At 45.4% G+C, this 13110-nt stretch overlaps 1 protein-coding gene across 1 annotated transcript in view; it reads right to left on the bottom strand.

The window, feature by feature from the left end:
• LOC144763745 (GTP cyclohydrolase 1-like) overlaps positions 1 to 12760 on the bottom strand; it is a 45565-nt gene extending 32805 nt beyond the window's left edge. Inside the window, exon 1 of the mRNA XM_078649665.1 lies at positions 12045 to 12760. Within this exon, the coding sequence (XP_078505791.1) occupies positions 12045 to 12375 (331 nt within the window). The 5' untranslated portion in view covers positions 12376 to 12760. The remainder of the gene's footprint in view (positions 1 to 12044) is intronic.
• Between the last annotated feature and the right edge of the window lie 350 nt (positions 12761 to 13110).

Below are 13110 nucleotides of genomic sequence, written 5' to 3'. Positions count from 1 at the left end.
GGTAGTAAGCGCTATATAAATGCAATTACAATACAATTCAATACAATTCACTGCATGAGTGTTCAATTACATAGAATTCGCTGCATGAGTGTTCAATTACATAGAATTCACTGCATGAATGTTCAATTACATAGAATTCACCGCATGAGTGTTCAATTACATAGAATTCACTGCATGAGTGTTCAATGACATAGATGCCACAATACTGAAATGGCCATCAGTGACAGCACCACCAGTGATAAAACCACTACACAGCATACTGTTCAGTTTACGGGTTGGTAGTAGAGAGTGGGCTTAGCCCTGGTTTATAGTTGGCGTTACTCTTACCTAAAATGCAGGGTTACTGTTGGGGTTAAGTTTAGGTTTAAGCTTAGGGCCAGAGCTGGGGTAAGATTTACTATTAGGCTTATGGGTAGGGCAAGATTTAAGATCAAAGGGAAGTTAGTTTTGAGGCTCTAGGGTTGGAATATTTACCCTTCTATTTACCTCATTTGTTGTAGTGCTGTTCTCATAAGTGGTATATTCACTGTGTTGGCTTCTAGTCAACAAACACAAATAGCATAAATCAAACCGATCTGTCTTGTCGCGATGGATCCTGTCACTCCACATTGAATGGTTCGTTATGGAAGGATGTCTGGCACATCTGGATTCTGCTCCTAGACTTGTTGCATAATATTTTGTTTTGCAGACAGGAAGCTATGATAGATTTACTCTTGTTTTGGATGCATCTCCTATCTTTCCAAGTTTCTTCTGTGGTTGCAGTAGTGAGAGACAAGCCCTCCTTCTGTTACCATACTAACTGAATAATTATTGCATTGTACTGTGCTCATGAATTGCTGTTGAAACAATGCCAGGTGGGTTTGTCTGTGTCTAGTGGTTTCTTTGAGCTTACCCAAGATTGGATTTAGCCAGGTATCTAGGGTGATCAGATGTCCCTAATTTGCCAGGACATTCCTGATTTTTGGGTGCATGTCCCGATGCCCTGACAGTTTTCTCCAAATGTAATTCATGTTTTGTTTTAGAGGGAGTCAGTTGAGCAAGAGATCTACCCTTTGAGTGTTGTTCATGGATCTGACCCTCTGTTGTGATGATCCTTGTTACAGAGTGCTCGAAAGGCAGGCATCTCTTTACTGAAAATAACTGTTTAATTCTGACAACTTCCTTCGGAGAAAAAAAAGGTAGTAGATGAGCTTGACATGTAACATGCCACATAGCATGTCTTAGTTTTGTGGCATATGCCATTTTAAAAACAATTGCAAAAGCTTCCATTTGTGAAATGCAAATCAGGCACGACAATCAAAACAAGAACTAGGAGTCTGCACAGAGCATTTCAGGTCAGCTGGCACTACCGTATCACCCATTGCCACGGTTCACAACCCTAACCCTGTCTCAACTTTGTCCTGTTTTTATGCTGTATATAGAAACTTAATAAGGATCAGAATATTTGCATTTAATGCCCTCCTGTGATTACCACAAAAATGACTGTCTAATGACGTGCAATGGGTATCGCTATTAGTATACAAGGCGCATTTATGTAACATTGTCTCTAGCTTTTGTGTTAATGTATACTTAGTCGAATGCAGCTATAATTACAATCCTTCTTCTGTGTCTGTTGAATATCCTGTTTTTTGGCTTTGAAAATCTGGTCACCCTACAGGTATCCCTCCCGTGCTGGCTGTATGTTCTTTGTAGTGGTATCCTAATGTAGAAGTATTCCAAGTAGTCACTTTCAGCCACCTATCTTGTTTTAAAACATTGTGACAGACTGATATTACTATTGCCCACTAGAATGGTACTCGGTTTTACAGGTTACAAGTCACATAGTTAAGCACTCCACCAGGAGCAGCATCCCCTCTGCTCAGCCCACTCCCTCCAACTGCCAAGCAACCTCCAGTCACTCACCAACATTCCATGATATCACACACTGCTTAGCAGAGCAGCAAACAAAGGAGGTGTGCACAGAAGGCATCACAAGCATAGCAGATTATAATACAATCTCTACCAAAGTACAATATGCAGTTAACAACAGCGACACATCACACAACCTTGTATACCATTTTAGGTTTACATTCCACTGAACTCTTGGGCAGGATACAGCAACATTCACTTCTAAATTGCCATAAAACATTATATTCAAGGCCTATAAAAAGTGATGTGTTTTCTGCAGGCCAATATGTTGTCCTGCTTGCAGCATCTTTCTATATGTGACCAACTATGGGCATGCTATATTTTAGAAACAATACAGAATATGATCAGGGCCGGCTCTAGGTTCACGGAGGCCCTGAGCAGGGAGTGTACGTAGGGGGGCCCGAGGCCACCAAATCCCTGCCAGGGGCCGCCACGCAAATATGTATCTAAGGATATATATTGGCGTGGCGGCCCCTGGGGTTTGGCGGCCCTGTGCAGGTGCACAGCTTGCACATGCCTTAGGCCGGCCCTGATATGATGCAGCAGAAATGACATTATCTAATTCTAAAAGTGTAATAAACACATACTATTAGAAGTACTTTATTCGATTTGCATAATGCATTAGTCCACCTGCTTGCATTGAATTTACTTCCGATGTGGCAGTGGTGACGTGAGTTCTGAGCTTTACAAAGCATCCCTTGCTTCAGCTGAATCATGGCTTAAAGTTGCATCCTGGTTTACGGCACAAATAGAGCTGTCAGAACATATTATCACTCTATGCCATGACCTGCGGCCTGTAGCGGTAGTAATTCCTGGAGTAAACTGGGCAGCCACACATGGTGCCCCCGGCTTCTGCGGTTTTTCTGATACGTGCTCTCAGCACTAGGCCCACAGCCAGGTAAGGGATTGCTCACATCTCTCTGTGGGACATGCTTGCAGGAATCTGCTTTAAGCTCTTTAGTGTGCAGACTTTTAGTTAAGTCTAGTTTAGAACCAGTGTGCCCCTGCACTTCTTGGTATTGGCTGCTGGGTGTGGTTCTGAGTTTAGCAGGACACAATGTGGAGTCCCATGGTGAGGTGTTCTTGTCAACGATCACTACTTCTGTCTTGTCAGTGTTGAGCTTGAGACAACTGACTTTTTATCTAGCTGGCGAATTCAGTCATGCAAGTGGGGAACTTGATTCTTGTGTTCGGGGTCTTATCTGAGAGGGAAAGTATGAGTTGTGTGTCATTGATGTAGGAGAGGATGTTGATGCCGTTTGCACGGATGACGTTAGCCAGCGGGATGATAAATCTGTTGAAGAAGGTGGGGCTAAGCGATGAACCTTGAGGCACCACTCAGATGAGGTTTTGGGGGAGTAAGGTACCAGGGTGTCAGCTTGTGTTCTTTCTGTTAATAAGGAGCAGATCCAGCAGAGAATAAGTCCGTGGATGCCAATCTCGTGCAGGTGCTAGATTAGGATGGGGTATGAGACCATGTCAAATGCTGCGGATAGGTCCAGGAGAATGAAGTGCAAAGAGAAAAAAACTGTACAGAGTCCGGTACAAAGTTAACAACAAGATGTCTAAAATATGATACCTGTGAACTAATACACTGCAGTGCTGCCTCCTGCCCGCTGCAATGGTTAATTAAGCATATATTTTTATGCCAAATCAATAGACATGTAAGAAGAATAATATTAACTTGTTAAACATGCATGTTGTTAAAGCTGGTTGGACTGCCTATTTTAGAGACAAAGTGGCATGTATTCTGAATGTGGGCTTAGTTTCTTGTGATTTGATTTTATCATTTGCTCCTTTGTTTCACATTTTGGACGGGGCTGGGCATTGGCTTGCCTCCTTATTTAATGCTGCAGACAGCATTAAATAAGCCCAATCATGTGATATATGTCCCAGCATCACATAAACAAAATTCCATTCCGATAGCAAATGGGCCGGGGCATTATAGAATCCTCATGACCATGTCCTGACAATCACACCCACTTGTCCTCTTTGTGCTCACATCCAAGACTGGTTTAAGAACAGTGTGACTCGGGATGAGATAAAGATTAATGTTGATGACAGCAAGAAAGCAGATATAATGACTTTTGTATGGTCCATTCCCAGATTAATCTGGATGTTTTTTAATTTAAGTGAGCTATACGACAGAGCCGATGGTTGCTCCAATAGACAAACCACATCTGAGTTCGCAAAGTCTAACCATCATGATTAATGCCCCCTTTTGGGATACTTTATAAAATCTGTAGAGCAGGCCCAAACGACAGCAAAAGAAAGTTCAGGCTGCTGTTGAATCATATGGAAGTAAGCAGATGCTTAACACTAGGGTATATTTAATAAGATTTAGCATCATGTTTGTGTCACGAAATTGACACTTAACACTGCAAAATCTTCTTTTTACCAATTTACTTTTCAGTGTGCTGGAAAACACTAAAAAATAAGTCTGCTTTGCACTACTTAGCACCTACGGGTATACCGTGGGTGGTGCCTGTAGATGCGTAAAAGTTGCAAAAACCAAACAGCCGCAGTGTCGGAAAACAAAGAGATACGACACTCCTGAGACAGTGGGGAGGCGATGCGACAGTTCTGCGGCCCACTGAGGACGAGTTGCCTCGAATCCAGTCTGTATGGGGAGTGATGCATCGATTCTTTGTGATGGTTCTGGTTGGCAGGTGATGCGTCGGGAAAACTTGCCGCACAGGCATGATGTGCAGAAATCCGGGATATGTTGGCGATTGATGCGGCGGCATTGAGTGGTGCTGCGTCGGTCCTCTTCAGCCGCACTCCATCGGTGCGTGGATTCTTGCCACAGCAACAGGCGCTGTGTCGGTTTTTACAGCAGTGCAACGATGCGTGGAAATTCTTCTTGCTTTGTCAAGATGCGTCAGAAAAACAGCCGCAAGAAGAGCGATGCATCGATTTCTGTAGTTCTTTGAGTTTCCTATTTATTCCAGCTCCCACACAGCAGCAACAACCTCCAGAGGTCCAAAACTGGCACAGGACCTCTTGGCAGTTCAGAACTCACAGCAGCGGAGTTCAGGGGAGCCGAGGGTGAAGTCTTTTTGTCCCTGAGATTTCAGAATAGGAGGCCAGCACACACAGGCCCTTGGAGATCTCCTTCAAGAAGGGGACACAACTACGTCATTCTCCTTTCCTTGGCAGAAACAGCAACTGCAGGTCAACCCCACACAGCAAACAGGCAGTACTTCTCCTCAGTCTCTCCAGCTCTTCTCCTTGGCAAAGGTTACTCTTGAATTCCAGGAATGATCTAAAGCTCTGGGGTTTAATGTCCAATACTTCTACCCCAAAAATGGATTGATTCTATTTGTGCAGAGAAGACCTATGCCCAGACAAAACCAGTTCAGTCCCCTCTGGTGCCTCTTCCTGGCAGGAGATAGAGACAGCATTGTGGAAAGCAGACCAGGACCATTATGGTGAAAGGAAATCTCCTCCCCCTACTCTAAATGCCGCCCAGGTTTATTCATCCCAGCCCTGACTCATCAGGCTCTCTGGAACCACTGCTTCTACCCAGCCCCTGACACTCCAAACCCAGACAGTCAATCCACATCCTAGCAGAGGAACACTGTATGGCTAAACACGAAAATACCTACTTTCTAAAAGTGGTATTTTCAAACACAGAATGTAAATATCACCCTCACTAAAAAATGCATTGTAACATTCTGAGTTCAGGCATACTAAACGTTATTTTCCTACCTTGTTCCCAGGGGTGTGATGTTTATAAGATGTTATAAACAAACTACCCATTATGTCCTATAGGAACAGGTAGCCTTGCAATAGTGAAACATGAAATTGGCAGTAATTCACTATCAGGACACGTTACACACATCGGCACATGTCCTACCTTTTACATACACTGCAACCTGCTCAGGGGGTACATTGGGCCTTCCATAGGGGTGTCCTATAGGTAAGAAAAGGGAAGGTTAGGGCCTGGCAAGTGGGTGCACTTGCCAAGCCGACATGGCAGTTAACAAACTGCGCACAGGCACCGCGGTGGCAGGCCTGAGACATATTTTCAGGGCTATTCATGTGGGTGGCACAATCAGTGCTGCAGGCCCACTAGTAGCATTTGATTTATCAGCCCTGGCACACTTAGTGTACTTTACTAGGGACATACTGGTAAATCAAATATGCCAATCAGGGTGAACCAATCACAATAACAGTTTACAGAGGGAGCACTTGCACTTTGACACTGATCAGCAGTGGCAAAGTGCCCAAAGCATCTAAACCAGCAAAAACGAAATCCAGCACAGCATCAAAAACACAGGAGGTAGAGGCAAAAAGTCAGGGAAAACAATGCCAATGATGCCAGGTCTAACAGAAACAAAATCATACCAACTACACTAACTATGGCAAATGAGTTAATGTAGATGGCACTGTGAAAACAGTGAGGTGGTGCAAGGTCAGAATGAGTCAGGAAGTCCATACCCAGGAGGACAGTAAGCAGATAACCCTTTCTCCAAATAGGTCTGAGTTCCAAAGAGATCAGTACAAAACCAGGTATGTGCCCATCAATTTCGGAAATATATAGAAAGGAAACCCTGCTGGTATTTTGCTAGTGCATCCAACATGAACACTTTCAAAGATAAGCATTCAAAAGCTGCAGTGTTTGCTGCATGACTTCTGCACCAGTTCTAAGTGACCTCAGTTCACCAAAATACCAGGGATAAGTTAACTGCCCTTTTAAATTATCTCAAGTTTGACTTCTTTCTTAGCCCCTTATGTTCTTATTTGCTATTGAGATTAGGTGGTAGGCGGCAGAGAACAGACATGGCAGAAAATAAACAGAGCTCTAACCATACGCTTTACTGCCCGTTCCTGTCTCTACTACTGATTGCTATCCGTGATCTGAAATGTCACATAGACAGAGGGTAATTGTTGCTATCACCAGCTGCTGCCAACCATGACATTAGTAGCCATTTCCTCAGAGCACTATATGCATAAAGGGACACCAGTTCCATGGGTTCAGTGCATGGTGCCAAGGTCATGTGACAATTTAGAGCTTGTTCCAAGATTCAACAGCCAACTAACTGTACACTTAGGCTGAATAAAGTAAAAGGCATTCTCTACTCATAAAAATACAAAAAAAAGGAAACATATAGATTAAAAACTATTATAGCGTTGGTTTCCTTGTGTGGTGGATGGACTTTTTGTGCTCAGTGAAAGCATTGGCACATCCACCCTGCCTGGCCTCCATAGCATTCCCCAGTGACGAGCATTTAAGAGGACCCCATATCATGTGTGAACATTAGCCAGACCTGGCTTTCCCCAACAGCATGTGCACTGTAGGCCTTGTTTTAAAGTACGAACTCAAACACCCTGCTGTTGGCTAAAAAAAATCAGTGTTCACTGAAGGTGTTAAAGAATGGCACCCTAGAATCTGCACTTCTGAGGACTGCAGCAATCATGCATGAATAGAGTCTGATGAAGTAAGTGGCTGTTTCATATTAATCTCCTGGACACTTGATCAGGCCGCTGAGTTTGGGCCTTGCGTCTTATAGACTATGCGGATACCACTGCTCATGCACTATCCATACACAGAAGACATACAAATGTGGGTGCAAACTGAGTGTCAAACAAGACATAAGTACACATGGTCACCAACGGCGTGGAATATCCCCCTCTGTATCAGCCCTTGGCCAAACTATCAAAACATCTCTTAACTCCACCCCTGCCTCTTGGGAAAGCACCTCTGCTCTGGGCTCACAGCTAAACCGTTGGCTCCTAAATTAACAAGCTGGCAAGGGTGTTAATCTCTTTAAGAAATCTTAGTGATGCCACCTCACATTCCACATCAATATGTATTGGTTAAAAGGCAACCACAATCAGTCTCCAAATCAGCTGCATAGCCATGTATTAACCAGCCAAGGGATTTGTTTTTTAAAGTCAGTGCAACATGTAAAAGATGTTGTGCTGTGTGACTCTGTGGGACAAAGTCACCAGTGGTAACATCCTTCTACCCAAACTGGACAACTTTAAGTCTTTGCTTCACCTTATAATATGTGTCACCACAGTCTACAGGGAACAGCATCATTGCCTCTCCCATATACAGAATTCATTGAAAGTTACCATTATTATGCTATGGGGCATCGGCACAGATGCAAATTTGATCCAGTTCCAGCCCCTGTAGAGGGCTCTCAGCGCATCACCACCAATGTTCTGAGTCCTCACCTAATAGTTTTTGCATTACTTACCTTTATCATTGCACTCCAATTGCTCATCTTGGTAAAGATGTGCAACTTCTGTCCTTGCTTCAGTTCTGCAACTCTACCATTACCAGCTGATGACACTGAGGACCAAGTGGATTTTATAGAGTGGCATTAACGCTCTCCTCCCACATGCTCTGTGCTGCAGTCCGACCTCATCCTGCAGCCTAGTGAATAGGACACCTTGCAGTGGAGGATGTAAAATGTTCCCAATACAGAGAGCACATTTAAGAGGGGGAGGAGAGAGGAAGCAGATATTGATAGGAAGGTGTTCTATTTGTTTTAGTGATCATGCTGAGTGGCCTCCCAAGACCTGTGAGAAATTTCGCATTTCATTATCAATGGATTATAACTGCTGCCTCCACTTTATAATGCATAAGCAGTGGCCGATTTCAGCCAATCAGTCCACATGTTGGGCATGCCATCAACAAAAGCAAACCACTGTCACAAATGAACCAAGCCATTGACTTAAACTTCACCATGCCCACTTGCCCAAAGAAAACTTTAAGTTCCAAAAAGAAGTCTAGAACTACCACACCAAGAACCTATCACTGCAGCTGCTACCAAACAATGCAATAAAAACACCACTATGACAAGATGGAAGACCCACTGCTAGAATTCAGGCTTGGAGTTACAGGGCATTAAAACACCTGTGGAATACTTCTGGTAAATGGTCAGGTGCTGTCCTGATAGAATTGTCCTCTTTATTTGTTTTTTAGGTCGAGCATGGGCAGCGCATGCGCTGCTCTGCGAGCCATGCTAGATTGGAGTATGTACTTGATGCCCCGCCCACTCTTCGTCCACATTTGTCATTGGCTTGTGTCATTGCCCTTCGTAAATGCTGGCTTTGGATTCGTTATTAGGCTGGTTAGTACCTCCTTAGTACCGCTTTGTCTTCATTTGTAACCTCTCAATAGGACTGGCCCTTTTCCTTCAGTTTTTACACGGTATGTCTTCTTTAGTCTGTAAGCACTATTTACTTTTAAGAGTTTCTCTTACTGCAGGAGGGACTCTTGTGTGCAGTTGTGACCACCGGCTTGTTTATTTAACTCGTAGCAAACAGGGAGCTCTTCAGGGGCCATGGGAGACAGAAGGGGGCAACTCAGCGATGCCTTCAAACAATTGGAACACAATAGGTCTCACATTTGCGAGAGTTTAAGCTATTGGCATTATAAATAACAATGCCTTTAATTTATGTTTTAAAAACTAAAGCATAAATAAAAGGAAATTGTCTTTTACAATGCCAATAGCTCAAACTCGAGACTTATTGCATTGCAAATGCTTGTTTAATCTCTGGCTCTTCTCCTGTGCTGTACTGACAGACTCGCCCTACTTACCTGCTCAATTGAGGTGCTAGCTTCTTTCTGTTCTGACAGACTCACCCTTCTTTTGCACTTTATCGATGTGCTAACTATTCTCAGTGCTTAATTTGAGCGGGAGCTTTCCAGTGCTGAACACGGGTACCTAATTGGTTTCCGGTGCTCGGCACCGGCACCTATTTATCAACGCCATGCTTAGGGCAGTCTGCCACAAGGTGGCGCTGCTCATGTAATTTAGAGATGAGCAGTATAACTGTTGTTTAGGAAAACAATATACATTAAAAATTACTGATTCCTACCTCTCCAGCCGTTCCTTTAGCTTTGGGGACCTGGAATAATCTGAACTGTCGCATTTACATGCGAGGGAGATGGTTAGTACTTGTTTTGTCAGTGATGACAGGGGCGATGGGTGTTGCAAGAAGCAGTGGCCTCCTAGTCAGAGCCCTGGCACTTAATATTTTACAAATTAAGCACTGCATTTGTTCTGCCTACAGACTAGCCCCGCTTAGGTGCTTTATTTATGTGTTTGCTCTTCTCCTGAGCTTTGATGACAGACCAGCCCTCCGTTTGTACTTTATTGATATGCTAGCTCTTCTCCTCTGCTGTACTGACAGGACACCCCTTATTGTGGACTGCTGAGACCGGCTAGTCCTCGTTACATTCTTTATTGACACACTGGTCCTTATTGTGTTCTGTACTGACACCCTTTTCCTGGTTATGCACTTCATTGTTATGCTAGCATCGGTTGTCCACTGTACTAACAGCCTAGCCTTCTTCTGAAATGCACCAACAGAGGAGCCTGTTCCCTATGCTGGGAGAGCAGCTCTTCTCTTGTTCGTACTCACTAATCCTTCTCATGGCCTGTACCGGCAGACATAACATAACGTGTATTTGTAAAGCGCACGTTCACCCGTGACCCCCTTGGAGCTGAATAAAACATGTTTATTGTTACCCAACTCAATGATACTCATTTTATCAACCTCAAAAGGATGAAAGGCTGAACCTGTGACCATGAGGTCAGACACTGGCCCCTAGGGTGTATGCTATAGTGCACTAAGCCACCAGACCCGGCTAGCATCTCTCATGTACCGAAAGCCTAATCCTTACTTCTGTGCCGAAAGACTGGTCCTTCCCATCGCTTTACACTTTATTGCCATGCCAGCTGTTACTGTACGGAGAGGCTCGTCTTTATGGTGCTGCTGCCACACTCATAGATGCTCTATTCTCATGCGGTTTTCTGGTGGAGGGGCGCTCTCCTTGCACTGCAGGACAGACAGACCAGCCCTTCCAAGCTGACAATCTGACCCTCCTCTACAGGACACACAGACGACCAGTGCCAGGCTGGCCTGTAAGGCAATCCGCCAGTCCCGGAAGGGCTGCCCCGACAGGCCTGTTATTGCTCCCGGTGCGTCAAAGGGTGGATTTCAAAGCCATGTGCACGGCTTACAAACTGATTAATGGAGCTGGCCCTCCGATTCTCAGCGACCTGGTAACCCCCTATATAGCTCCCAGATCCCTGCGGTCCGAGAATGAACATCTAGCCAACATCCCCAAATTTAAAAAGACACGCACTGGAGGCCGACGCTTCTCTGTGAAAGCTTCCTCCGGATGGAACTCACTCCCCCCTACCCTCAGACTGGAACCCAGCTATCTTATTTTTAGAAAAAAATTGAAAACACTTCTATTTCCGAAATAACGTCCCCCCCTTTTCTTCTTTTCTTCTTTTTTCTCCTCCATCTCATCTGGATATCAAAATCATTACAGCGCGGGGATGCCTTCGGGTCACCAGGCGCTCTACAAGTCGTTAAAAATAAAAAAAAAATAATAATAATTCACTAAGGGACACTTTTATTTTGGTGCCCGGGACTAATTTCGTTCCCAGTCCAACCCTCTATGGCATGTGTATGTTATGTGTGACCGAAAAAGTATTCCATAAAATTAATCGCAATCCAAAAGATTATGAATTGTGAAATAACAAACCGTCTACAACATTTTAAATATTCTGTCAAAAAACCTGAAGATTTAAGGATTACTGTTGCTCTGATTTGTGTTCTATTTTCATAATTAAGAATCTGTTTGGCGATCCTGATTCGAAGCACTAGCGTCATAAAAACACATTGGGGATTATTTACTAGCCACTTTTGCGTAATTTTTCCCATGTTAAAAATGACGCAAAAGTGGCGCAAGAGGCTTGTAAATAAGCCCCACTGAGTTCTTCATCCGTGCACATTACTTGTATATATCTCAGTGAAAGTCAGACTTTTTACCCACCTGATGTCGTCGCTGGTGTTGTCACACACTGCAAACTGCCCCCTCTCTGTCGCACTCTCGCTCCCTCCTCTTGCAGCCACACATTTATTATATATACCGAAAGTGGAAGCGGATGTTTTTTTTTGCAAAGCAGAGCCTAGAAGCAGGGTAACGGCAAAGAAATGGTATGGCAATCATATAGCGCCTACTAGTTACTACCCCTCACGAGGTGCTGATGCATCTTACGGACAAAACACTCCTAACTCGACACATCAGGATATATCACATTATATCACATAATATACCCTACACACTCGCCCGCGCCGGCCGCGGTAATGCTTCTTACCCCGGATGTTCTCTTTGTAGCCCTTGGTGAGGAACTGCATGGCCTTGGCCGCCCGGCTGGGGGTCATAAGCAGCCCGTCTCGCGCCGGGTCCTCGCCCAAGCCCCGGAGGATGGTGGTGTAGGCGTCCTGCAGGGAGGACAGCTGGTCTTCGGACTCCTTGGCCCCGTCCTTAGTGCAAGCCGAGAAGTTGCTCTGCTTTAGCGCCTTCTTCACCTCGGCCACAGGGCCGCTGTTGGCGCTGTAGGCGCTCATGCAGTTGCAGTTCATTTCAGCGCTGCTGATGTGGAAGCCGTTCATCTGCTCGACCGGGACTTGCTGCTCGCAGTGCATGGTTGTCGGTCTGCGGGGGGCGGAGAGTGCTTCTAGGCGCTGCGGGTCCTCGGCGGGTTCTGCTGCTGGGCGCGCTTGGGTGAGGGTTCACTCGGTTGCTTCTGCTGCTGGCTCTGTGTAACCTCGGTTGGCACGAGACTCCTTTGCGGGCACAATGCTACTGGTTGCACAGGGGCACTGTCTTCAACAGGCTGCCACTGCTGTCAGCACTTAGTGCGCGTAGGGTGAGTTTGGCAAAGGGAGAACCGAGGTTAGAGTGTCTCTCTCTCTGCACCCGTGTGTCCGTCCTTAAAGAGAGCCTCGACGATCCTTGGACGCTCCCTGTGTGGCACTGCAGGTCTTCTCCCCCCGCCTGGCAGTATTTATCCTTCTCCCCTCCAAGCAGAGCGAATGCCGCGCGCTGCCCCGGGCTGCGCAGCGCCTGACGCGCAGCGTCAATAGGCGACCGATCGGGGCGCAGCAGATAAGTGAGTTAATCACGCCGAGCCGTGGACATTCCGCGTGCCCGCCAGGGGGCAGACAGGCCTGTAAGGCAATCAGGAATTTCCAGAAGGGATGGTCTGACAGGGGGGTGGGCGAATTCTTCCAGCAATAGGTAGGGTGGAGATGCAGTGGATCAAAGAATGGGTGAGAACAAAACAACAAAGCCTCATTAACAAGCAAATGGGATTTCAAAGACAGGTGAAGTACTCGGGTGGGGCTGTGTGTGCCGGGGAAGTTTTCTCAGGCCGGGCG

This window comes from Lissotriton helveticus, chromosome 6 (genome assembly GCF_964261635.1).
Source record: "Lissotriton helveticus chromosome 6, aLisHel1.1, whole genome shotgun sequence".
Classification (NCBI taxonomy): Eukaryota; Metazoa; Chordata; class Amphibia; order Caudata; family Salamandridae; genus Lissotriton; species Lissotriton helveticus.
This window is presented reverse-complemented; position numbering and strand designations above follow the sequence as displayed.